Below are 26,916 nucleotides of genomic sequence, written 5' to 3'. Positions count from 1 at the left end.
TTGTTCACGCACAATAGGAGTTATGAATCCAACATCATTCGAGTGAAGGAAAATTTGAGCGATTGCCTCTCTGTCTTTCAACACCAAAGAGATAACTTTTCTTTGCAGAAATTCAACTTTTCAAAAGCCTTCAATGTGTTTATCCCTTTTCCTTGAAGAGAAACACTCATATCTTTCATAGTAGTGAAAATGTCAACCAAGCAAGCCAGAATTTTGGTGAATTCCTGTGATTTCAATGCCCCAACCAGATCACATTCACGCTCCTCTAGAAAAACTTTGGTTTCTTCCCCCTGTTCAAAGAAGCAGGTTAAAACTTGTCCTTGTGATAATCAACGGACTTCTGTGTGAAATATCAAAACCGAATGCTCACTTCCTTAATGTTCACAAAAAGATTTGAAGATGCTATGGTTCAAAGCACACCCCCTGATCCAGTTGATGATCTTCATACAAGTGTAAAGGACTTACTTCAAATATGGAGGCAATGTTTTTGATGCTAAAGCATGCAGATGAAGATAACAATGGGTAAATTGTGAGTCTTGACTCTCCTTTTTCATCAATGTAGCAAAGCCAGGTTTATTCCCAAGCATTGCATGCGCACTGTCAGTGCGCAGAGAACCAATGTTTTTTTATATCTAAATCACGTTTGGCAAAGAAGTCTTTCACCAGCTGCATCACATCCTTTGCAGTTGTGGTTGTTTTCATATGTTCACAAAACAGGAAATCTTCCTTCAGAGCACCATCATTGACATTAATGTCATGAGTTGACTACAGCTGCAGACCTCAGTTGACTCATTCAACTGCATAGAGATTTTCAGAGGACTAGCTCTGACATCTGAGATAATTTGGATCGAAATATCTTCACTCAAATCACTGATTCGGTTGTGAATTGAATTATTTGATACAGGCACTCGTTCAAATAGTTTGCTAACTTCTTTGCCCAGGATAATTGTTGCTATTCCCAGGGCACATGGCTTGATGAAATCTTCTGCAATTGTATGGGGCTGCTAGGATTTGGCAACCTGATATGCCACTTGGTACATAGCAAGAAGTAGTGGTTGTTCAACAGAAATGAAATCCAGCTTGCAGAAGAGTTCCTCCAGATCAAAACAAGCTCTTTCGGTTTTCAGTGACAATACATCACGCCCTTCAACATCCGTTCCACCGTGCTTGTTCATGATGCTTGGATGGCTTCAGATTTGAGTTGGAAAACACAACACTACAAAGAATGCACTGGGGTTTTTGCAAGTCAGTTCCCGTTGTACAAGTGAAACCAAAGAGCACATATCATTCCATTTCCTTCTTTTTGACATGATGAAGGGTTAATCTGCAAAGCAGAGAGTAAAATATGAGCTAATTTACCTGTTCATAAAGCCCATTTTTACAAACTTTTCCTGAGCAGTGTTTCTATTGAAGTATAATGTCAAAATGACATAGCACACAGAGTCAGATAAGCGCACCTCACTCTTAGAGGTCCAAATGCATACTAAATCACAGTTTATGAAAACATTTTCACGTGTTGAACATTCCAACACCTCAAATCTTGTCAATACATGTACTTGACAATCATGAGGATCACCTGCCGATCAGTTATGCAAATGGATTGATCATAGTTCAACAATTTATAATGTATTATCAATTAATTCTTGTAAGAAAATCATAATTTAGTTTTTGAAATAACGAACAAAAATAATGGAAAACGTATTGCAATAATATTTCATTTTCCTCTTTTCCATGAAAATAAGATTTTGAGCTTAAAGTTTTTTGTGCAATAAAGCTTGTAATTGCAGTGATGTTTTTACATTCATGCCGAAAAAAGGTCCACGAAAAAAAAACCCTGACGTGTGTTGGTGTGCAAAGAATCGAGAAGGAGAGGATCTCCGACACAGCGTGCAATTGTTAGGTGATGGCGTGGTGCGAGCGATCCTAGCGGCACATGGACATGCCTGCGCCTATTCTCGCCAGATTCCTGTTATGCATACAGTATATACTTTCCCTCTTTGTCGCACACCGGACACCTGTCGACTATGTGGGCTGGCTCTGGAAACGCTGATCCATCAGATATGCCTATGCAAAAGCATTACAGCAGATCAGAATAGGCTCCTACGACCAGTTTGGCTTCAAAGGGGGCTGCGTTGGTGCAGACCGGCGATATTGGCAGGCTTTAAAGGGGACAATGTACAGCTCAGCTGCAGACTGGCTAAAAGTCTTGGATAAATTAGGGCGCCTTCTTCAAGAGACTGAACAAACGAGACAAGTGCAAACAACCAGCCTGCAAGCGACGTTGTAGCACTCCGTAATTCAACTAAACATGTTAACTCAAATCGATTTTATTACTGTACTTTATGATTCCTTTTTTTTTTTTTTTCTCCTTTCTTTGTGTAATAGTTTTTATTGACCGAACATGTGATAAATAAAATACAAATACAAATACACAACCTGGAATGCCATCTAGTGCCCCCTGGGTTGTAGGCACCTCAGTTTTGGAACCCTGTAGTAGATTAACACCTGTGTGCTTGTTCTAAATATTTTCACTCTAAGTTAATTGGTGGAAAAAAACTGTCCTCATGAGTTCAGCATCTTTACACATAGTATGTGACTAATATTGTGTTAATGTTATTCTTAAAAACCTTTTTGTAACCACGCAAAAGTCCTCAATTAATTGTATGTTATGATTAAACTTTTTTACTTCCAAGAATAATATTGTCTTTACCCTATTCTTTCCTTAGAGAAAACCTTAGAACCTCAAAGCTGTGGGATTTATTCCAAAGTAAGTAACTTAAAGTATTCTAATAGTATTTTGATACACATGATAGCTGGAATGGACTGTTTGTATCGGGCACCCCTTAACAGCAATTGTTACTTTTTGCTGGCTGGTTGTAGAGTGGACTAGAGATCCAAGAACATTAAAGGATAAGAAGTTCATATTACTTTTACTAACATTTAGTTTTTATATTCATATCAAGTCTCTCCTGCAGTACTACATCTAAGGCAGACAGTTACTCAGGTGCATCATTTTCACCAAAGAAACAAAGAATTCTTAGCTACGTTATACTGTTCATGCTCATTAGAAACCAGTGTTCTACCAGAATAACTCTGCCTGACGATTGTAGTTGTCACTTTCCTTCCTAATGGCTCCAGAAAGTCCGAAGCTGCTGAATCTAAAATGCTGCAGCTTATCAGTCGTTCTGTCCATTCAGCTGCTTACATTGCTCTCTCTTTTCTGATTTATTGGTGTGGGCACTCTTTAAACCTGTGCTGGCATACCCGAGGCTATGGGCGTGATGAAGGCTCAATGAAAAAAACACTGTCATCACGAGGATCTTGCATCTTACCAGTATATCATCTCATCAGAGTCATTGTGGATTTCTAAGCTTATCCTGAAAGACTCTGTGAGTAGAAGATGATGCCAATAATACATCTGGGCCCACAGGTCAGGTATCACTCAAAGCAACATGCCTATGCGGAGGTAGGAAGCTTAATCCCCAGTTTACAGGCCTGATTACCAAAGCGGAAAGTTTATTTTATAAATGTTTGGTCCTAGCTTGCATTCAGCCCACTAAGGATAAAAGCACACAAGCACTGAGAGTCGCCAAAGGGTCAATGAAATTAGTGTTTCAAGGAACTCAAGCCGATGTGTCACAGAGCCTCTGATTGTACATTCCCATGGTCATGATCCAAAAAGGCACTAACTCTCTGCAATCATTGCTATGGTAACAAGCCTAATTATCCCTTCTGTGTAATGCCCTCAAAATTGTACATCGTTTATGTGCATTTCCATATTAAGTTTTCGATTAGTTTTAGCCTCTGAGAATATATGTATATATGTTAAGTGATTTCACCAGACTGTATCATTGCTTTGATAATGAACAATGGTGAAATCCTTTGTTAACTGAAGGCTGCTTGTTAGTGAAGCCTTGCATGGGTTTAGTCTGGAGAGAATGCATTTATGTCAGTGAAGCCTTGCATTTCTCAAGACTAGCGAGAACTGTTTGGGTGCCTTTCCAGAGTGCCCTGGAGGCACCCGCAAATCAAGGGATGTAAGGCAGATTGATATTGGGTCAAGGCGAGATCTGCAAGTAATATATGCCACCAGTCAATTATGAGCAATATCTATAGGGTAGTCCTGCTATAATCTGGGAAGGTTCACCATATTAAAGGCAGTGGGTGAGAAATAATGTCAGTGCCTTTGTCACTGTCCTCATGTATGGTATGGGTAATTATACAACGCTCTCTCCCCCGGTGAGGCACTGAAGAGCTTTGCAAACAGGTAGCACACTACTCTGTAGAAGTCCAACTTTATTAATTAAGCAAATATAAGGGCTCTAGTTAGCTGTGCAGTTTTCATTCAGTGCTGTTCATTTCTAAATATTCTTGTAATACATACTAGTGTGGAATTCTGCAAGAATTGTGTGTGATACTAATTTCCTGCACTTAGGCTAACAAGATGTTTCACAGTACTATTAAGAATTGTCATAGTATGAATAGTATATTGTGAAGCATATGGATAATACATTATCATGTTGTTCATGTACAGTTTTTCACTGTGAATTTTCAGACATAAATTTGTTATATAGAGTAGTACACGGTGGCCTTGTAGAAGGATGAAAATGAAAGTTCAAAGCTGTACTACTGAATTGTATTAGATTGAATAGCAAAAATGTTACTTGGTGGGGGAGGATAGTGGGTGGAATCATGCTTATTTTGTAGTTCTTGCACATTCTAGCAGGGTCATCTTTACGACCGACATCCAGGGGTCATGCATGTGTAAAATTCTGGCATCTTGGTTTTACAATTTCTGAAATAGCTGTAGGAAAGGTTTATTTGAGTGAAAAAGTTAGTTGTATGCTCCAGTAGTGATGAGGATCATTACCCTGTCTCATTATGCATTATGTTGCCTGATAAGAGTTACTTCTGCTTTGGTGGTTGTTCCACATTTCTTGTGGAATTTTCTATTGTGCCTGTTTGATACTGACCAGTTGCTATTTGGACTCAGTTGTGAGTGTTGTACTAACTAAGAGTTTGGAGTACCTCTCATGCAGATGGGTAAAAGAGTAATATTTTTTGCTTAAGATCAGTAAGTTCATATGGGAAGGGAAAGTCTCTTCTTAAGCATTCTCCTGATATCTAAGCGTCCATCGGTGGAATGTATTCTTCAGTTCCGCAAATTAGCAGCTTGTACAGAAAAGGTTCTGCCTCCAATTGTTTTTTTTTCTTTTAGGGTGGAAGAATTAATCATGGTGGTAGCTTTTTGTAGTGTCTGTTTCTGAGAGAATTTCTTTAGATTCATTTGTAGGAACATAGGTCCCTTTCTGTGTATTGCCTTATGGTAGTGCATTTTGAAAGTATATTGCTTAGTAGATACCTAGCGACAGGAAGTCAGTGAAAGGCTGTGGCATATGGGAGATGTGGTCTCATATCTTTACATATAGGAATTGTCTTTTCACTGCCTTCTGGATTCAGTCGAGGCATTTCATGTCTGAAGTCGTTATTCTATGGTGCAAGCTATTGGCATAATTCGGTCTTAATATGATGAAAGAAGTAGGTGACTGGAACGTCTTGGGGAATCATCTGCATGCTATGAAATGATGATTTTGGTTTTTGGTTAACTTGAGTCCATGATGAATCCTAAGTTTCTGTTGTTGAATTTGTTGGTGGTGGTCTTAGTTCTTTAGGCCGGATTGTCAGTCAATCACATGTTAGAATTTCAGCTTTTAATTTCCTTAAATGTAAATGTTTAGTTACTGTCCTCTAGCAAGTGCCTCTGAAACAGTCATCAAGTCTTGAAACTTCAAGGTAATTAGGCTTTTCCACTTTAAGAATTATACTGGTATTGTCAGCATAGTTACACATACAGCATGTCAGATAACAGGATGTGAATGGTCTGCAAGTGAACTGATTTAAATGGTAAAATTGTGCAGAGGTGAATGGCGATATGGAAAGGATGCTTAATCTGTCCACAAGGTAGAATGAGACTGTTTGGTCAAATAGTAGCACATAATTTTCCAGGAAGGGTGACCTTTGGGACAGAGTTGCCCTTTTGTTTTGTTTTAGGAATGGGCTGTTTGAGATGGGTCTGAGTTGTTGAAGTCAGTTGGGTCCTTGTTACTTTAGAAGATCTTCCATCCAATTTCCAATGAAGACTGATTTAGTTCCATGGGCTGATCAAAAGCCAGAATGAAAAGAATCATCTGCCATCATAAAGGCTATGGAAATAGAAAAAGCAGGCCTTCACCCCACAAGTTCCAGTTCATGGCTGTTTTCTCAAACATAGTTTCAAGTACAGCAAAAGCTATTTCTCATGGCCATAGTGTGCAGATCCGTCCTCCTCTGTTCCCATTATGTGCTTTTTAGATGCATAAATCCGGTTTCCCACAATGCATATATTCTGCTATTCACTGTCATTTATGCAAAATGCAGTTTTAATAGTGCAGCTATGATTTGAATGCTGCTGCAGTCCCCTTTCTGTTAGTAGTTGTCCCACATGGAAAGGCACTCAGTTTTGAACCTTCTTTAATGCTGTGTTGTTGCACGCATAGTTTAACAAGTTAATATCATTCTGTTATGTAGGGATAAAATGGAGCATGGTTGTAATCTATGGTATTTATATGTTCTTATGACTTGCAGGTACCATCCAGGAATGCTTTATTAACTGCCTTGAGCAGGTCAAAGAAAAGAGAAGTCAGCCAACACCTCTATTTGAAATAGTTGCTGAAGTCAGTTCTGTTAAGCAAGTGAATCGGAGTTGTGTATGTTATGGCATTGGTCAGTTCTCCTCCTGTGTGATCTCTCGATACCAACTGGCTTTTTTACTCCTAATTCTAGAAAAGTTAGAGGTAAGATTTTGATGTCCTCTGTGATTCAATAATCAAAGTTTATTAATCCTTATCAATCATTTCTGAAGATATAATCCTCTTAGGAAATGGTGTGTGTCTTTCCTAGACTAGGGAGGCAATGCACCCACTGCCACTTCTCATGTGTTTCTATCTTTAAGCTGCAGTCTCGAGACATACACATGATCTTGATTCAGGACTGCCCAGCTTAGTTGGACCCCAAATCGAGGAAAACTGAGCCAAAAGGATTGTGATGTCAGAATGCCATGCTCTTGATAAGCAGTACGCAGATCCTCACCCAGATTCCCTGTGGAAAATGTTCCTCATAAGAAGACAATCACTACAGATCCATCTGGTTCAAAACTAATATGTCTGAGATCAGCATTCAAGTTTGTTTTTGTATTCGGGAGTCTCAGTGGCTGAGAGTTGAGGTCAGAAGGCTTGGCACTTCAAAGAAAATCTGTGTTGGTTCAGAATGACCAAATGGTCAGTCAGTATCTTTGGCATGTGCAATGTAACACAAGCTCAACCAGGGAAACACAGCAACTCTGGTACTGAGCAATCAAACACATCTGTCTCTCCATCCAGCACTTCTTGGGAGTTTATAGCAAACTGTTTGATACCTTAAGCATGCCTCTCTGCAAGAGAATGCATTTTGGATCTGCAACCAGTGATCGCCAGACATCTTTGACATCTAGCTAGAAACATGAATGCATATTTTATCACAGTGTAGATGAACATGGCAAACTAGGTTACCATGTTTGGCATCCCTACAGAATGCTGTGATTATATACTGGTGCTTTGTATGTGTTTTAGCTCATCACAACAACGGGGGCTATTTGGGTGTCCATGATCTGCAAGGATGCTCCTGGCCCACAGTTGTGTGAGGCATATGTAGTGTTCATGGCTCCTGTATCTGCCTCATTAGACATCCCTGGAGTTAGGCCTAATAATCCAGGAACATACTCGATATTTCATCACAGTTTAAGCTCCTTGAACTTGACAGTTAGACACCTGAAGGCTTTCTGTAATGACAGTTAAACAAACTAGAATATTAAAAAGCCGTTCTTACAAATCCTGTGTTCTTTCACCACGGCATCTAACTCCCAAAATATAATTTTGGTATCCAGTCTGTATGCCATAATCATACACCAATGTCATAAATAAAGCTTTAGTCTCTTACATGCTATAGCTAGCAAATGCAGACATCACATTTCATCTAGAACAGTCCCCCTTTCTATTATAAGTGGTGAAAGATGAACTTTCATGAGTAGCGTTTTTTCAAATTATTATTCATCCATTTATTTTTCGAAGGTCTGAAAAAACTGATGAAATATCTGTTTGAACCACACACAGATGTGCCATATCATATCATAGCTTCCTTACTGCAATTGTTCATGCCAAGAGTGTGATCCCAATCAGACTTTCACCAAATAGACTAGTTTTTATTTGTTTTTTCTTAGGCAAGGCAGATTTAAGGACAGATTACCTTTAGCCCAACCTTGTCTTGGAATTCCAGATTAGTGAGCCCATTTCCATGTATACTGTTTTGCAAAATTTGTAAGTTCCAGTAAAGTAATCTCTGAGGATCTTTTACATGAAACAACCTTTGAATTCTTGGTTTTCTATGCTCAGGTCAATTTAAAGAGACCATTCGGTGAACTGTCAATTTGAAGACAAAGAATTATGTTACCAGAAAGCCAATAAGACTCTCCCAGAATGTTGCTGAGCTCCCTGCACTAAAAGAGAAGCAGCTACTGAATCTCTTTCTTTCACATTGATCCATGTTTTGGGCTTTGCAAAGCTGCTGTGGGTTGGTGTACGCTTTGTATTTTTTATTATGTACATTTGGATGCAAGGCCCACGGATCAGATGAGTTAGTTACCCTAAAATATTTTTCATACGGTTAGTCTGTTATCCCTAAAATATTTTGCCTAAGAACTTCTAATTTGCACTTCCCTTCTTTGATCTACTGCAGCTATGAAATCAGTTTCAAGGGTATGATTCTGTGAAGGATCACTTACTGAAGAAGACAAACTTACTGATCTTTTACAGTAGTAGCCATCGCCCCCAAATTGAAAACCAACTCTTTGTCGGGTAACACTATATCTTATTTTGAAAAAAGAGGTGATGTATACTTCACTTGCTATAAAAGAAAATTAATTGGATTCTAATTTTCAAATGTGGAAGGTAAAATGAATGTTTACTAAAATAGTTATCTTTTTAGATGTTTCCATAACCAGCTTTGAAGGCCGGAAATCACTCGAAGGTTATGAAACTGGAGAGCTGGAGAACTATTGCTACAGATAAACAACCTTTCAAAATCTTGGATTTGGGAACAAGTGTGTTCCTTTGATGCTCCCAAATCTTTCTCTGCTGACACTACTGCATGGCAAATCATTGTGCCATCCTTTTTTCAATGCTAAGGGAAAGAGGCAGTACAAGCTTCCACCAATGGCATGGTCTAACACACCGCAAAGGTAGCTAGTTCTGTTGTTCCATTTTTCACGCTAATGACTCTGCCCCCTTCACCAGGTGCACACCTAATGCCCAATTGGTAGGATGGCCTGAAGCAGATGATATTAAGGGATCTGCCAAGCTCTTAATTAAAGATTTAGAGAATTAGAGATAACCAAGTGAGTGGGAGGCTTTCAACATCATGCCCTCTCCTTCTCAAAGGACATACAATACATCATATCACATCCAAATTATATTTGTGTACCATATAGGTCTTCAATAATGAGGTTGACAGTGATTATAAACATCGAAAATAGTAAATAAAACAAAACAAAAACAAGGAAAAACAGGTAATTGTACTTTGTTCATTCTTCAGTAGAGCCAATAGCTTAAAAATACATCAGTGTCCCCTTTCTCTAGGCCCAATTCCCTTTTTGACTATTCCTCTCCTTGTCTGACTTTCTGGACTATTCATCCAACCCTCACCACCCTTTAACCACCTGCGGGTTATCAAGAGCTCAGGACGGTTCGCTGATTACATGACCCACTGGGTTTGTTCCTGCCTGCCAGAGGGGGCCATGTCCTCATACCATACTCCTTACATCTTCTGCTCCTTGTTCTGTGTGCATATTTTCTAGCAGTGCAGGCCATGTTTCCTAGTCCTTCTGGAGCTTTTCATCACTGAGAGTAAGCGTCATATTTAATTTCCCAGCAATCGCCCACTCGTCTACACCATAGTGTCATGGAGCTGGCCCTGACTCCCAGCCATTCCATAGCAACTTTTCTCTTAGCTAAAAATAACACCAGCTGTGTACATTTCCAGCGCTTTGTACCCCTCTAGGCTTCCTAACGATACCAAGCAGGCCTTCTCTGGACCTCCCCTCAAATTACAGAGCAGTCACCACCCTCACTATTGCCACCACCCTATGAAGGAGGCTCCCTCTTCCACACCTGGAACAATCCACCCCTCTGCTTGCATACATCCTTCTGAGCTTAACTGGTATCAGGGAGGTGCAATGTACAAAGTTAAAATGTGTCAATGTAAATCTGGCATTGCCCAAAACTTTTTTTTTTACCAGCTCACAGGTCGCGTTCCATTACTGATCTGTTAGGGGTGTCTTAAGGCCCTCACCCCAAACACCCCCTTCCCCCCAAGTCCGCTGCGCCATCTGTTCTCCCCAGGCCCTGTCCTGCTTAAATGTTTTGTAAACATGCATCACCATATGTCTTGCCAAACCCGCCGCCAATAACAATTGTAAAGTTGTCCAAATTTCCAGTGCTGTACTTGTCAATTTGGCATATTGCAATAATTGGCCTACCCCTAGCACAAAGGCCTCTTGTGCTTCCGCAAAAGTGAGGAACTTCTCCCCAGGATATAAATCCCACAATGTTTCACATCCCCCTTCCTTCCATCTCAGCACAGATCGTCCTCAATTTGGCGAACAGTGAGTAGCGTCCATACCCCTAATTCCCTAACAAAGGGAGGTAATCTAAACATCATAGCTACTGCTTTTGCCCACACCTCCACAACCTGGCAAATCAGGTAAGGGGTGCTGGGCAGCGTGTGTTTGCCACGCATCAGTAGAGCCAGCAGAGAGTGTTTGCCATTCATGCCCATTTTGCATCATGTTGCTATTTGGACACATAGTCATATAGCTCTAAATCCGGGAGACCCATGCCACCCTCCAACGGGTCCAGTTTAAACTTTACCAGTGCAACCCTGCTACTGTTCCCTGCCCATACACGGAAAACAATTAAGCTATCTAACATCTTGAACAAGCTACATGGTAGTATATAAAGACCATTCTGAATTACATACAAACATGTGGATAAGAACACCATTGTCACGACTGCGACTTCCCCCGCCATGGACAGTGGTAGTGTGGTCCAGAACTTGACTTTGAGAGTCAATACAGTACTGATGTTACAGCTCAATAGTATGTCCCACTATAATGGCAAGATAGTGGAACAGGATGGGTTCCCATCTCAAACCCAGGCAAGCAGATTGTCTCCTTGTAGGAAAGTATCATCTTGCCTGGCATGTTACCCCCATTTTTATTTGTATGTATGTTTGTTTTTGCCTGTGTCACTGAGATCCTTCTAGCCAGGACCCCAGTGCTCATAAAGTATGCCCTGTATGTGTTCCCTGTGAGGTGCCTAACTGTATCACTGAGGCTCTGCTAACCAGAACCTCAGCGTTTATGCTCTCTCTGCTTTTAAAAATTGTCACTGCAGGCTAGTGACTAATTTTGCAAATTCTGATTGGCACACTGGAACACCCTTATAATTCCCTATTATTTGGTACCTAGGTACCCAGGGTATTGGGGTTCCAGGAGATCCCTATGGGCTGCAGCATTTCTTTTGCCACAGGCAGGTCTACACTCCTAAAGTGCCTGTCCACCGTCTCTGCATCAGTTATCTCCCTTTCCCGGCATAGAGGTTGCTAAGGTGTTCCCTTAGCAAAGCATTAATAGCCCTCTGGGATGTAGCCAGGGTTCCGTCTCCATGATAGAAAGGCCATGATAGGGAATCTGTCAGTTCCCCGCCTGAGATGCCATGCAAGCAATCTCCTTAATTTATCCCCCTCTCTGTGTAACCGTTGCCTGTATTCCCAGCTTGTAAACTTGTCTAGTCGTTCCACATGCCCCCCAATGTCTCTTGATCTCTGATACCGGCCCGCTTTGGCTGATCTTTCTGCATTCTCCCTTTGGGCTTCCCTTCCGTCAGCTGATTTTCCAGGTCTCCTAATTTGCTTTGTAGTTGCGCATTCCACAGATACTGCCAATGCATTCCTCCCGGACCACTGTCTTAAGTACCTCCCATTTATTACCGCTATAAGCTTCCCAGGTAGTTAATTGCATGTCTATCCATTCTTACCTCTGCATTGCCCAGGGCCCGGTCCAGCTGGCTATAGGTGCCATGAGTGGCCAAACAACAAGAGTACTCCCTTTTTCCCCAGATGTCTTTCACACTACCTGTCATCACATCTCAAATTACGCGTGGCTTCAGTGAGCGTGCCTACTATCCCAGGTTTCCTTGTAGCTCTGGGGGGGTTGTCTATCCAGTCTTGCATCTTAGACACAATTAAAGTTCCCAACTCACAGCAACCTATCCACCATATTGTCTGTGAGCAATGATTGCATCTGTAGGAAGAGTCCCCTGTCATCTACATTAGTGGTATATACATTCAGAATGGGCCAAAATATAGTGACCTCTGTGTAAATCACACAAAAGAGGATCCCGGTCCTACACAGGCTGCCACTCCCCATGCAAAAGAGGAGCAATTGGACACATACATCTGCCCCCTCCATCTTTTTCTTCACTCTGTCTGCTTTGCTGCCCATGAGGTGCTTTTCTTGTAGTCATACTATACTCACTCCAATGCTGCGTTTTAAGTATGAGTGCACCTTGTATCTCTTCACATAACCGCCCAAGTCCCTTATGTTCCATGTGACACTTTTATGTAACTGTCATGGTAATAGGTGAAACCTCCCACCCCGCTCCACACACACACACACACGCACACACACACACAATTTACTAGTCATCCCTGGGAATCACCTGGGGGTACATTTACCTCTGTGCCCAAATGGTTCCCGTATACGTATCACTTTGACTATACATATTATGATCTGTACCATACCTTAAACAAGAACGTACCTCCTTCCACCTCTTCACACCCGGGACAGTCATTCAACAACAGTATACAAACAGTTCATGATTGCCCACCATCCTATGCTACACTAGCACAGGGACACTCTAGACCCCCCCCTCTACATTTGCACACTGTTCCTACTCCTAGGCCACACCTTGCACAAGTCATCAATCTAATCTAAATCCGTCTCATAGCAGGAGCGAGTCTGGATAGTGTTTTCTCCATTCCTATAGGGGTAGAGCTCCACAATAGGTCTCACTCCGGCAACCGTAACAATACCCGAAGTGTGTTCCCTTGTAAAAGTCAGTCCGTATATATAGATTGGTTCATAGTTCCATACAAGTACTTGTTTAAGTTGGACACTCCTTTGGCAACTGTAAATGTTTCATCCATAATGTTCCATGTCATGTCATGTCGTCACCCTCCATGCAGCATACTTACAAACCACTACCAAGGACATGCCTCCTTCCCAGCAATCAGCCCACCGTATTATTCAGGTTGAAGTTCAGCAGTTCCTGTCTGAGTCAGGTGTGGGTCCTTCTCCCCACTACTTTGGGAGTCAAACTGGTTGGCCCCCTCCATCTGAACCTCAGCAAGCATGCTGTCGTTCTGTACCTAAATACAAGATTCCATATCCCTTCCGGCTGACAGTTGTCCCTGGGAGATGCTCCATTGTGTTACTTGTTTTCTCCCCCCATGTCCGTCTCTGCCGGACTGCAGGGTGTCCTGTTCTCCTGGTACTTTATCCCATTGCTCAAGCCAGACCCAAACATCCTCAGGTCTGTCAAAGTTGGTTTTGCCCTGTGCAACCACCCGAAATGAGGTGGAGAACATCAGCATGTATGACAGTCCTGTGGCCCTGAGCTTCTCTGTTTGACTTCTACAAATGATTTTCTCTGCGCTTGTCCTTTCCGAGTGTTAATGCAATGATTTTCATATTTCAGACTTTCAGCCTTGCAAGCTGCTTTGATAATACAGTCTCTGTTCAAGTAGTAGAAAATCTGTGAAATAATGGCTTGGGGTGCAGGTGGGGGGGATCGGAATAAATCTCACTAATGCTCTGTGTGCTCTTCCCACACTAAACATGGGGGACTAGCCCTCCGATTTGAGTGTGTTGAGCAGCAATGCCTCCAGGAAGGGTTCAGCTGAGCCCACTTCCTCCTACTCCGAAAACCAACCAACCGCAGGTTATTACGGCAGGATCAGCCCTCGGCATCCTCCACTCTGTCCTCTAGCATTTTAGCCGTACCCGCCAGTATTTCCCCTTGTTCCTTAAGAATGACCACGTCCTCACCAAGGTTGTCGATTGATTGTTCCGTGGCCATCCCCTGTCCCAGACGTTCTGAAGGTCTGCACGTAGGAGCCCCACTTTAGTCGCCACCAAGTCCATTTTTCTTTCTAGCATGTTATGGGAGCCCTGATTTGCCTCCATCAGTGCTGCTATCTGAATGCCTGTCTGGCATGTGGTGTGCTGAGGCAGTCCCTATGGCTGCATGCTTTGAGTAATGGTGTTCTGCTGTTCTTTTGTTGACCCATAATCAGTTTCAAGGTTCACAAATCGCTCCTCCGTGAGTAACTGATTGCTCAAGGTACTCAGCGATCCTTCAGGGTCACAGACCACTCAGCTTTTGTGTTGACCACTACCTCTGCACCTTCCGCTCAAGGATACCTCAGTCAGTCGCTTTCACCTTCACCTAGGTGCGGCCGTCCCACGTTTCCTGGCACATGCAAAGTCCACAGGCACCAGCAATCAGCACAGGTCTACCGCTCGCTTCCCAAGGGTAAATCACTTGCCAGTGTCCATCAGAGTTGCATCACGGTCCGTAGACCATTAGATTCTTAGAGCAGGTCCTCAGCTTATTGCACTACTGACCACCCGCCTTTCAGCCACTGGGGAGAGGGTGGGAGTTTCATCTCTCCACGCGGTTTCACTGCTCTGTGCCTTATAACTGTTTTTAAGGTGTGGGGCAAACTCTCAGGATGCCACAGGTCCCCACAGCCCTCATCCTCCGCAGCGCTGGCAGTGTGCTGCATGAAGGCTCCTGGCAAGGGGGCCCTCTGCTAGTAAGTATGTGTGTTCTGTGCTGGCCGGCATGCCACCCCGCTGCCACCATGATCAACTGTCCAGCCAACGTGGAGTGCATAGTGTGGCTCTTACTGGGAGAATGCTGGAGGATTTATTTTATCAGGGCTGTGGAGCTCTAAATTCGAGCACCCACTCTGCCATCTTGCCAGGCCATTCCCCCAGCCCTCCTCCCCCAAATGTTACTGTTATTTATCAGATTGTTTTGGGGTCAGTCCTTTTTTAACTATTGCTGATTGCAGCTTAAGGTTTTAATAGAGACAGGAGCCTAAGAATACACTTCACGGAAATGCATTTTGATTTGCCTATACTGAAGGTCTACAATGTTTGAAGCGTTTTGGGAGAAATGTTTGCGCAAATCTCAGCTATTTTACCCCTCAAGAATAGCCACGTTTGACCAGGGTTGAGAATGTTCAGGTTTTGAAGGATGACATTTATTTTGTTTCAGAAATGTTTTTTTCTGATTTACACTTCTAACCGCAGAATGGATATAAAGATTTTTTTAGCAAAACCCTCGCTCAATGGTAGGTGGTGATGTGTGGCTCTGTGTCTGTTCTGTCCCTCCCTGGAAGTGACATCAAGTCCAAAAGTTAGCCACCAGTAATAGATGTTTGTTCTGCTCCTTCTGACTCCCCAAATTTCTGTGACTTGACAGGAAACATTTTACAAAAATGTCACCAGTGCGCAACGAGCATGTCTTCCCCACCCTCCTAACATGTAAGGATTGCTACACACAAAAGTCAGCGATGGACCCGTCCAAAGTCTGTCTTGTGTGTCTCGGCTCCTCACATTACTTCAAGTTGTGCAACGAATGCTCTCGGGTGAACCCAAAGGCCATCTGAGACCGCATGGCCAAACTCTTCGTCAAGGAGCACTGCAAGAAAGCGTGGAAGGCCCAGTTCACTTCGAAGTTGAGAATGTAGACAAGTTTTTGCTCTTAAGGCCGCTCCAGAGCGAGATTTTCATCCCACAACTACATCTTTAGTTAAGTTAAAAAAGAAGAAACATGGCTCCCCTTTTACCCGCCACTCCCATCAGGAGATGTTGCATGGATGTCAGGATACCTCAAGATCTCAGTCACCCACCCCAGAACAGACTCCTGCATTAGTCCTGATCCTGCCCAGTTTCTAGGTCCATCTGTGACAGTGCAGCAAATTCATGCCTTCAGAAATGTAAGGCTGTGAGTTTTCAATATCCTTCCCAATCCCACTGATACACCTTCAGAGCCCATGGATCTGAGGAGTTCTCCATTCTGGTTAATTGCTGGCAGATCCATTCCAACTCTGACTTTGCCTCTTTACCCCTCACAAGGTTCCAATCCAACTTCAGGACTGATGCCCACTTCAGCTCTTACCTCAGCAGCAACTACGATGTATGTACTCTGTGCATTGACATTGCTGGGGGGTGCAACAGTAGTCCTTTCTGATGTAAATGTGAACCCACCACATCCTCAATCGAAGATGCACCCACCTTGACCTATCACAAAGCATCTGATTCTGACACGCTTCCATTGCTGTATATATTTTCAGACCCGGGGCCACAGGCGGCAACAATGGCGATGAGGAATCTCACCTGTTGAGAATCTATTTATGAACCTCCCGGACGGCAACGGCCAGGACCTCTCTCCAAATACAGGACTTACTTCTTCACTTGGTCCCTCAAGAAATTCTTGATCCCCAGCTTCCCTCTGTGAAAGTTAAAATAAATATGCTTACGGAGGTACTGCAGCCAGGGCAGACCTCTTCAGAAATACTGCTACCATTCAATGAAGCCTTGACAGGCCCAAACATGAGTCTTGTGTTTCAGGCTTCCCCCAGCCAACTTAACCTGAATGCATTCACAACCACTCCACCAGGCAGAGTCGAAATTTACAGATTATCTGGGAAAATAATACAACCTTGCCCTTCGATCTTTCATCTCAAGCTGCTTCTTGGGGCATTACTCACACATGTTGAGATACATGGTGATCAATATCTTCCCTGCATTCGCTGATGAACTTCACACAAAATTCCAACAACTATTTTAGGACAGTCAAGATGCTCCGGAGAATGTCATTAGATTGGACTACTTACTGGGAAGGGCAGTTGGTACCAGCGTGGTGCTTCGGCATTGAGCATGGGTATGATCAGCGGGCTTCTTCATTGATGTCTAACAGTCCCTCATGGAAATTCCATTTTTTGGTACCCATCTCTTTGGACACAAGCCAGACTGTGCACCAGAGCAGTGGTTCTTAACCTTTTAACTTTAGTGAATCAGCAGTAGTGGCCAAGTTCTACAGAAACTCCATGTAACAAGAATTATTGAAGGATTCCACTTTCTGTCCAGTAACCGTTGATGGTCCAATATAGTGTTGTCTCACTTGGATCATGTAGACGACGTTAGCAGCAATCCTGATAAATATCAATCTTTATGCAAAGATGTTAAGTACCCCCATCTGTGACTGTGCCTGTTCTACACTCTCTGCAGCCATACATACGTGATGTGAAACACTATGCACCACTTTTACTTTCCCTTCAAACCTCACACCCTTCACCCAACATCCGCCAAAATATAACCAACACTTTTTCAAACTTGCACCAATGTACCATATGAATTGCTCATAATTACTGAGTAGGTATTTGCTTGACAATTCGGAAAGCTCACAGGGCATAAAAGTGTTGTTTAAATGACTATATTATACAGTGTAGTACAGTAAATAAAAGTGCAACAGTACTAGGGGTTAATAGGTTTGGGGAAACTTTCCAGGTCTGAAAAGGAAATGGGTATAATTTGTATAACAAGTCCCCGGTGCTTACATTGAAAATACTGAACCTGATGTTTTACTATGAGAAACTCAATAAAGATTAGGAAACTGTTTTATATTTTAGCTGTCATGGTTGGGTGTCCTCTATAGTCCTTTAACAATTAAAGTTGGCGGTTGTTTTAGGATTAGTAGTATACATCATGTTTCTTTGGTGAAGACCTATTCTAGGGGACACTGGGCTGAAACTTTATTTTTTAAATAACCATATTTAGGAATTTAGAACATTTTTAAATATTTTGAGAGTGTCCCGTTTCTTCATAGTCAGTTATTCTAGGGTAATCTGACCACCATCTTCATGATTGATGAGAAGGCTGAATAACTTGTATTGGTGGATGATTCATGTGAATAAAGTAAATGTGTCATTTGGAGTTTATTGGGAATGTGTATTAGCTATTTAAATATATGGTGTTTTCATTTGATATGTTTAGTAAAAAATTTTAAGGAAAGAATTTGTATGATAGAGATAGTTTGTGCATGTGTGATGTGTTTCTTGTTAAAGCACCTTTTGCTACAAGTGTAAGGCACTCATTACTCGTCATTTATGTGTTATTTACCTCTTTTTCCGATAATTCTTAATAATGGCTAATACCTTTGTTAACAGAATAGGATGTGTGAGGGAGCTAATTAAACAGCGCCATTTGTTGTGACCTATAAATGTTGGGAAATGATTGCTAAGTGTTATACTATCAGTAGATGAAATGACTTTCCTGTACTAGGGCAGCCCCTTATTATTTGGCTACTATTCGCTTTTTGAGACTAAAGATGTTTCATGTGGGTCTTGGTTAATAAAATCAAGCAATTTTCAAGTTCCAGGGCCAATTTGTGTAGAGCGATATATTTCCATGCATATCCCTAACTTTAAATTGACAAATGTTCCACCAACAGCAAAACCTTCTGTTCATGATAAAGAAAATCTCCAACTGGGAAAGTTGTAGGTGTAGAAATAATGTCACACTGCGCCCATAGTAAGGAGCATTGTTTTAGCTACTTCTCTATGGAATTATCATTCATTCAACACCTTAAGACTTTACACTGCATTTAACCCAAAAACTGTAACTGTATCTTGTCTCTCTCTTACCACCTACACTATTTGGCTCTACCACCTGGGTTTGCAGATGCACTGTCCTCTCCTCCTGTTCTTCTGTCTAACTATGGAATTGTATTGGCCCCCCTCATTGTTCTGCATGTTTTCCTGTTTAATTCCCTATTGTGCAACCGATCTGCTTATGCCCCACTTCTCCTCATTTATACTGTTTTAGTTATTTTAATTTAAGACAATACCGCTGTTGTTTGTATTATACTGTAAAGCACACTCATAATGACTGCTGTATAAAATCACTAGTAAATAAATAACTAAATAAGTATAGGCATTTCGCCACATTTTCAAAAAGCCATTTCCCTTTAAAAACACACTCTCATGACTGGAAAATCTGTCTTTCTTGCATGTACTGTATAATTTCATATGTTGTGTTTACAAATTTAGATGTCTGGAGATCGTATTTCTATAAAATAGTATGTCATCGATGGCTACAGATGGTACTTGTGGTGCACCTAAAGGGTTTGGGGAATAAGACAGCCAGTGTCCATAAATATTTTTTGTTGTTTCCTTTGTAATCTAGTAAATGTTTATTCATAACATTGATGTTATAACGGATATGGACTGGGTAGAACAATCTGGTATCTTTTTGTCACTGCTTTCGGTTATGTTTCTTACCCTTGGTTTATTCACTGTCTCTGGCACATTGGTGATCTTTCATTTATGTAAACATCCTAGTCTTGCCTCAGTTATATACTGAATCTGAATTATGTTTTTTTCTTACAGATACCGAAATGTCATTGTTACATTTATGATCCATCTTTCACGGGCTCTGAACATGAAGTTCTCAAGACTTTGGGCTTGTCTCTTATACTGGAAAATGAGGTGAGGAAAGCAAACTTATGAAACCTGCATAGTCCGTGTTAGACCTGACAGCCTTAGGGTGGTCACTCCCAACTTTCTGCCTGCCTCCCTCCCCTTTTTGGATACTGTTTTTGCTGGTTTTAGGACTCTTCACACTTTACCACTGCTAACCAGTGCTAAAGTGCATATGCTCTCTCCCTTAAAACATGGTGACATTGGTTCATACCCAGTTGGCTTATTTAGTCTACTTGTAAGTCCCCAGTAAAGTGCAGTACATGTGCACAGGGCCTATAGATTAAATGCTACTAGTGGGCCTGCAGCACTGTTTATGCCACCCACATAAGTAGCCCCTTAACCATGCCTCAGGCCTGCCATTGCCATTGCAAGGCCTGTGTGTGCAGTTTCACTGCCACTTTGATTTGGCATTTAAAAGTACTTGCCAAGCCTTAAACTCCCCTTTTTCTACATATACGTCACCCCTAAGGTAGGCTCTAGGTAACCCATAGGGCAGGGTGCTATGTAGGTAAAAGGCAAGACATATACCTGTGTAGTTTATATTTCCTGGTAGTGTAGAATTCCTAAATTCGTTTTACACTGCTGTGAGGCCTGCCCCTTTCATAGGCTTACATTAGGGCTGCCCACATATACTGTTTGAGTGGTAGATTCTGATCTGAAAGGAGTAACAAGGTCATATTTAGTATGGCTAGAATGGTAATACAAAATCCTGCTGACTTGTGAGGTTGGATTTAATATTACTATTTTAGAAATGCCACTTTTAGAAAGTGAGCATTTCTCTGCACTTAAATCCTTCTGTGCATTACAATCCACGCCTGGCTGGTTACTTGACAAGCTCCTTTGTGCATTCACTCAGACAACCCCAAATACAGCATACTCAGTCACACCTGCACGCATCTGCATACTGAATGGGTCTTCCTGTGCTGGGAGGGTAGAGGGCCTGACACTTACATTTGAAAGGACAGTGACGTGCCCTCACACAATGGACTGCCAAATCCCCTACTGCGACCCTGGCAGACAGGATGGAACTGAAAGGGGACCTGGTGCACTTCTAAGCCACTCTTTGAAGTCTCTCCCACTTCAAAGGCACATTTTGGTATTTAAACAGGGCCTCTGACCCTACCAACTCAGACACTTCTGGACAAGATACCACTGGTGAAGAAATTCTGAACCAGACCCTGCAACCTGCCAAGAGGAACTGCCTGGCTGCCCAAAGGATTCACCTGACTGCTTTTCTACAAAGGACTGTTGCCCTTCTGTTGCCTTGCTACCCCCTGGCTCTGCTTAGAAGTGTTCTCCAAGGGCTTGGATAGAGCTTGCCTCCTGTTCCTTAAAGTCTCAGGACCAAAAAGACTTCATCCTGCAAAGAACTCCTTGTGCAGGGAAAATTCGACGCACAGCCTGCATCGCGATGAGAAAATTGTCGCACGCCGAACCGGAACGACGCAGCCCAGCTCTCAGAGAGGAGGTCAGCGCAGCGCCAGTGTTGCGACTGGAACTTCGATGCATGGTCCATTGGATCGATGCATAGCCGAGCCAGAATGACGCAGCCACACTTCCTGCGGGAAGAATCGATGCAGCGCCTGCCCTGCAACAGAAATTTCCCTGCATCACCCACCGGATCAATGCAGCTCCTGTGACTTCATCATGCATGGCCAGGATTTCTCCGCATCGTCCCCTGGGGTCTGAATACCCCGCAACCCGAAGAGGATCCAAGACAGCGTGCTGGAAATCAATGCAAAGCCTTCCCTGCGTGGAAAAATATTGACACATTGTCTGTGTCCCCCCGGAGAAACTGACACCCACCTCCCTGTTTTCCACACATCTCCTCTGCGGCCCCTTGCAGATAATTTGGACGCAAACCAGGTACTTTGTGCTTGCAAGAGACACTTGTTGCTTTTTAAGGACTTAAGACTCTTTTTATCATTCTCTGAAGTGATATTTCAATGTTTACTTATCAAATCTTGATTGCTTTGACCTCCATTTATCCAGATAAATATTCTATATTTTTCTAAACACTGTGTGGTGTATTTTTGTGGTGCTTTACTGTGTTATTGCATGATGTATTGCTCATATACTTTACGCCTTCTAAGGTAAGCCTGACTGCTCAGTGCCAAGCTGCCGGAGGGTGGGCACAGGATAATTTGGATTGTGTGTAACTTGCCCTTACTTGAGTGAGAGTCCTTGCTTGGACAGGAGGTCCTGACTGCCAACCAAAGAATCAATTTCTAACAGTCAGTATTCCGTAATACGGCACTTTAGTAAAGAATAATGAAAGCAACACACACTATTTATAGTTTAAGCTCACCTCCTTTAATAGTCTAAAACATTAAGAGCAGTATACATGAAAGTAAGCAAACATATTACCTAAAACGAGTTTCACAAAAATCTTTCACTAGAGTCTTATGACACTAAACCATTGAGAATTGCTGTGATATCTCCAGACAGTATTCAAAGACTTTTATAACTTCATTTGATATATGCTCCACAGGCCACAAGCAAAACTTTGCAGACACACCTGCATTAGACCAATATGCCACTTTCAGAATGTCTTCCAATCCACCTTGCGTTTCAAACACCTTACTTGGTGGGGTAGCCCTTGTAGAATGGCTTTGAAACAAAATTCCTTCTGGATTGCAAAGTCTATAAATTGCCTCCAAACCTCTCACATCAGACACTCTTCTACAAATGCAACAAAAAAAGCTATTCTAATGCAATCATAAGAAAGCATTCCATGGGAATGCTAAAAGGAATGAAAAAGCCTTCACTGCATCCCATAAAGGTATGCACCCACTACCTGGGCTTCTCAACTTCATGCCTTTCAACACTCTACAAACCAAACCGTCCTTTCCAATTGCCCTTCCTTTTATTAAAGTGTGGTCTACTGCCACCAAAGGTGCATAAAAAAGTTACTGCCCTAGAATAATAATTAAAATAAATATACACATATGTTTCCATGCACCAACATACCCATACGTTCCAAGCTCCCTTATTGTTTTGATACCATGAGACCATGATTCTTTAAAGAGAACTGTAGCCTCTTAAAGGCCATTGAACTGTTTTGATCTCCAGTTATCTTCCAGACAAGAAGGGTTAGACATCCGTTCTCTATCCAAGGATAGTCTTTTCCATCCACATCTATTAAAAGGCTCATTGCCTTTATTAAAAAAGAGCTCCTCCTCTGCCAGTTTCAACAAACCTAGAAACCATGGAGACAGAACAAAGTCACCAGTACCAGACAACAAGCCTGCTGCTGCACTAGCATCATCACTATTTTTGGCTACATGAAAGGCAGAAAAGCACCTCCCAAACTCCTCCAGTCTCTTGCTGAAATGTGTCAGCAACCATAGCAACCAGGTCTCCTCCAACTGTAATAGCTCTCCATTTGAGATGTCAATATGAATGGAAAGATAACTTTCTCCGAAGGACCCCAAACTTTCTTGATTTTCTGGACATATTTAGAGTTCAACTTCCAGTTGCTGTAATCCCTTAAATAACTGGAATTCCAATGCACCCCAGAATTGTCCTATCCTGCTAAGTGCTCTTATCTAACAGATATTTTGTATTTTTAGACGATAGTGCCAAATTTCTATTGCCAGCCCCGAAAATGTCCTTGATCTGCTTCTGCCCAGGCAAGTTATATCAAATAGAGGAAATATTATCTGCTCACATCAACATCTAGCTCCTCTCAAATATACAATTGAAACTTGTTAATACAAAATAGCTAGTCTTCGTTTCTAAACAATTTATGTGATGTGCGTTCTCCTCGACCATACGTTTGCTGCCTGCAAAACTCCTAACCATGCCGTGAATGTAGGCAGCTCACATTATTATTTGTACGAAATTCAGACTTCTCCAATATTGAATCTTTCATAGATTCACATGCTTGAATCATTCCCCGTCGTCAAGGTGGGAGTCCCCGGTACCATAACAAGTAGTGTACATTAGACTAATAGGCTTTACAAAGGAATACAAAGTTCAGTTTAACAGCCTATCTGTATCCTTTGTTAAAAGAGGATCAAAGTTATGCATTGACCAATCAGGCAACAGAGGCTCCAGTTCCTCAGATTTTCTACTGCACGTTAGGTGATGGGAGTCTCCCTGAGCTCTGCTCAGTTTTTCTCTTCAGAACAACTAACTTCAACTGAATACTTCTCAAGGTCAGCTTTAAAATTCATTTTATTACAGCCTGGGACACTCTGACTATGTCAGGATCTCCAAGAAAGAGCCTGTTTAAGCCATGTAACACCTGTGGCAAAAAGAGACTTTACTCCGAGAACCCCTCACAGGGAGTGTATTTATTGTCTCTATCCAGAGCATAAGGTTGTAGATTGCAAAATCTGCAGAACTTTCTCACAGAAAACCCTATAAGACAGACAAGGAAGGCCTCTCTTGTGGTTACAAAGACGGAAATCAAAGGTACATTCAGTCTCTGAGGGAAAGAGTGATGACTCTTCACAAACTGAAAAATCCCACAGGATAGAAATATATCTGGAGGGGAGCATTCGGAGCCCCACAGAAAAGCACTTAAAAAAATCTCATGGAAAAGAGATGGTGCCACATAAGAAAAAGTCTTCCTCAAAGGTCTCTTCTGAGCCTTCAACACCAGCTACTAAAAAGGTTTCTGTCAGGAAAGTTTTAAAATCACTTCCTTCAACATCAGGAATGACTTCTGATAAAAAATGTAATCACCGTTGACAACACTGACCACCATAACGCCGACGTTCACAACAGCGGCATCGCCTATGATAATATCCCCATCTCAATTGGTGTCAACGACCATTGTACCCTGCAAGATTACGACGAAGCAAATGACAACGATACAGTTGACGGGCTCATCGACGAGTGGTACAGCTACGGTGACACCTTTTCTGTCGACCATACCACCGTCGCAAGGGTTACCAAGAAGACATCACCATCGACCACACTACCATTGACGACCCCATTGTCAACGACTCCACCATCCGAAACGCTGCAGTTGACTAAACTACTGTTGACGATGCCATCGGCGACGAAGCCACCATCAACAGTAATATTATCATCACTGTTGACGAGGGTGCCAACAACAGCTGCATTGTCTTTGACACCCTTGATGACTGTTACAGGCCTGTCCGTGTCTATACTACCCGCAGGCCAACTGTTACATCCGGAACACACCTCACCAAGTAAAATCACCCCATTTCCACCACATTATATGTTAGATAACAAATTGGACAATGAAGGACCTTCAGGGGTAGGCCACAGCCCCTCCGAGTTACAAGTTAAATACCAGGATGATGATCAAGATGATGACCAGTACTATCATGACAATGCTTACCTGACTGAGAACCTACAACAGAGCTACCAGCCCAGCTCACCACATAATATACAGGAGCAAACAGTCCATATGCCACAGGACTTGATATTTAACTTGCAAGCAGTGCTGCAAGACTACTATGGACTATTTCCTAAGCCTGCGCAATCCGCACCTCCATCCAAGTTTCAAACTCCAGCGCGATCACCTCTGCAAAGGTCGCCTTCTCACCCTACTACGCCTTCCTTTTCAGGGCCTCCGCTATCTACAATGTCATTAGCGGATCCACCGACAGACACCCAAGATACATCACAGGATGAACAAGAAGAAGAAGGGGAAATAAGAGACTAAGCCTCCACGGCTTCAGAGTGGGACAACTATGTCAGACAGCCACCATCACCACCACAACCGCCTCCTGTTGACTCTCCCCCCCCTGACTATATTGGTGACTTTCATAGCATAATGGAGCTCGCAGTGAAAAGGTTTCAATTACCTCTAAACAGATAGACTGTTTCTTATATGATCTTAAGGAACTCAGAGAGAAGTCAGTGAAAGCAACACCCATAATAGATTTCATCTGGCAAGAGGGTATTCGTACTATGAAGAATCCAGCCACCATCTCAGCAGTCATGCAAAGACTGGATAAAAAATACAAAGTACCAGACAATATGCCAGCATGTTTAATAGGACATCTGAGACCAGAAGTCAAGCTGCACAAAGGTGTTACAAAAATCCATCAGCACCCATCACAACACCATCAGATAGGGACGGATGCCGGCTCGATTCTATTGGGAAACGATTCTCGAGTATGGCAGGGCTTACAGTTCGTGCAGCTAATTCTCTTGCGATTCTAGCAAGGTTCGACAGAAAGATGTGGTCGGATATGTCACCATACATAGATCATCTTCCGGAAGACTCTAAAGAGGAGGCCAGAAAGATTTTCCAAAAAGGTGAAAGAGTGTCTGCAGAGATAATAGTCTGTGTAATTGACATCTCTGCAACAGGTTTTCGGCAGCTGGCAGGAGCAGCTGTGCTCCGAAGACAAGCCTGGCTAAAAGCCACAACCTTTAGGCCAGAGGTGCAAAGCACAATTTTGGACATGCCCAATGTTGGTGAGTCATTATTCCGAAACCACATAGATGACGCCTTGAAAGCTATTAAAACCAATACTGACACAGCCAGATCATTATGTACGTTGCAATCGAAGAGGCAGCCGTTTCTAGGAGCCAGAGGCAGGAGTACTTTTATTTTCAGAGAGGTTTTCAGCCTTTTCGGCAGTAATATCAGCCCTACCAAGGACAATACCGTTCTCACTACACCAAGCAGTATCGACAACCACCTACTGCAGCCTACAAACAACCAACTAGAGGGAAACAACCCACCAAAGGTCGAGACTCTTCAAGAAAGCAATGACCTAATACATTCGCAGGCTACCCCACATTCCCAATCGCCACACAGATTAGGAGGTCGAATTTCCTAGTTTTTACACCAATGGGCTACTATAACAATGGACAAATGGGTCCTAGATGTCAAAACTCGAGGAGACATAACCTCAAATTTATCAACAAACCACCAAATCTCCCACCCAGGAGTCCACCCCTCCACATCTAAAACAGCTAGTAAAAGGAATTTCTCTCATGATAATAAAAGGAGCAATAGAAAGAGTACCATATATTCAAAAGGGAATGGGCTTTTATTTCTGTTGTTTCTTTCTGATCAGGAAAAAAATCAGGAGATTGGCTTCCAACACTGGATCTTCACAAACTGAACAAATATCTAAAAAAAAACTGTCTTTTCGGATGGTTACCTTAAAGGACATTTTGCACCTTCTAAACCATGGCACTATATGACATCCTTCGACCTCAAAGATGCATATCTCC

The 26,916-nt window shown here is 42.3% G+C and overlaps 1 protein-coding gene across 1 annotated transcript in view; it reads left to right on the top strand.

Annotated features, from left to right (window-relative positions):
* Nucleotides 1-26,916, top strand: part of SRRD (SRR1 domain containing) — an 87,173-nt gene that overhangs the window by 27,968 nt on the left and 32,289 nt on the right. Inside the window, exons 3-5 of the mRNA XM_069214694.1 lie at nt 2,727-2,767; nt 6,625-6,833; nt 19,651-19,749. Of these exons, the coding sequence (XP_069070795.1) occupies nt 2,727-2,767; nt 6,625-6,833; nt 19,651-19,749 (349 nt within the window). The remainder of the gene's footprint in view (nt 1-2,726; nt 2,768-6,624; nt 6,834-19,650; nt 19,750-26,916) is intronic.

The sequence above is a fragment of the Pleurodeles waltl genome, chromosome 11, assembly GCF_031143425.1.
Source record: "Pleurodeles waltl isolate 20211129_DDA chromosome 11, aPleWal1.hap1.20221129, whole genome shotgun sequence".
In the NCBI taxonomy this organism is placed as follows: Eukaryota; Metazoa; Chordata; class Amphibia; order Caudata; family Salamandridae; genus Pleurodeles; species Pleurodeles waltl.
This window is presented reverse-complemented; position numbering and strand designations above follow the sequence as displayed.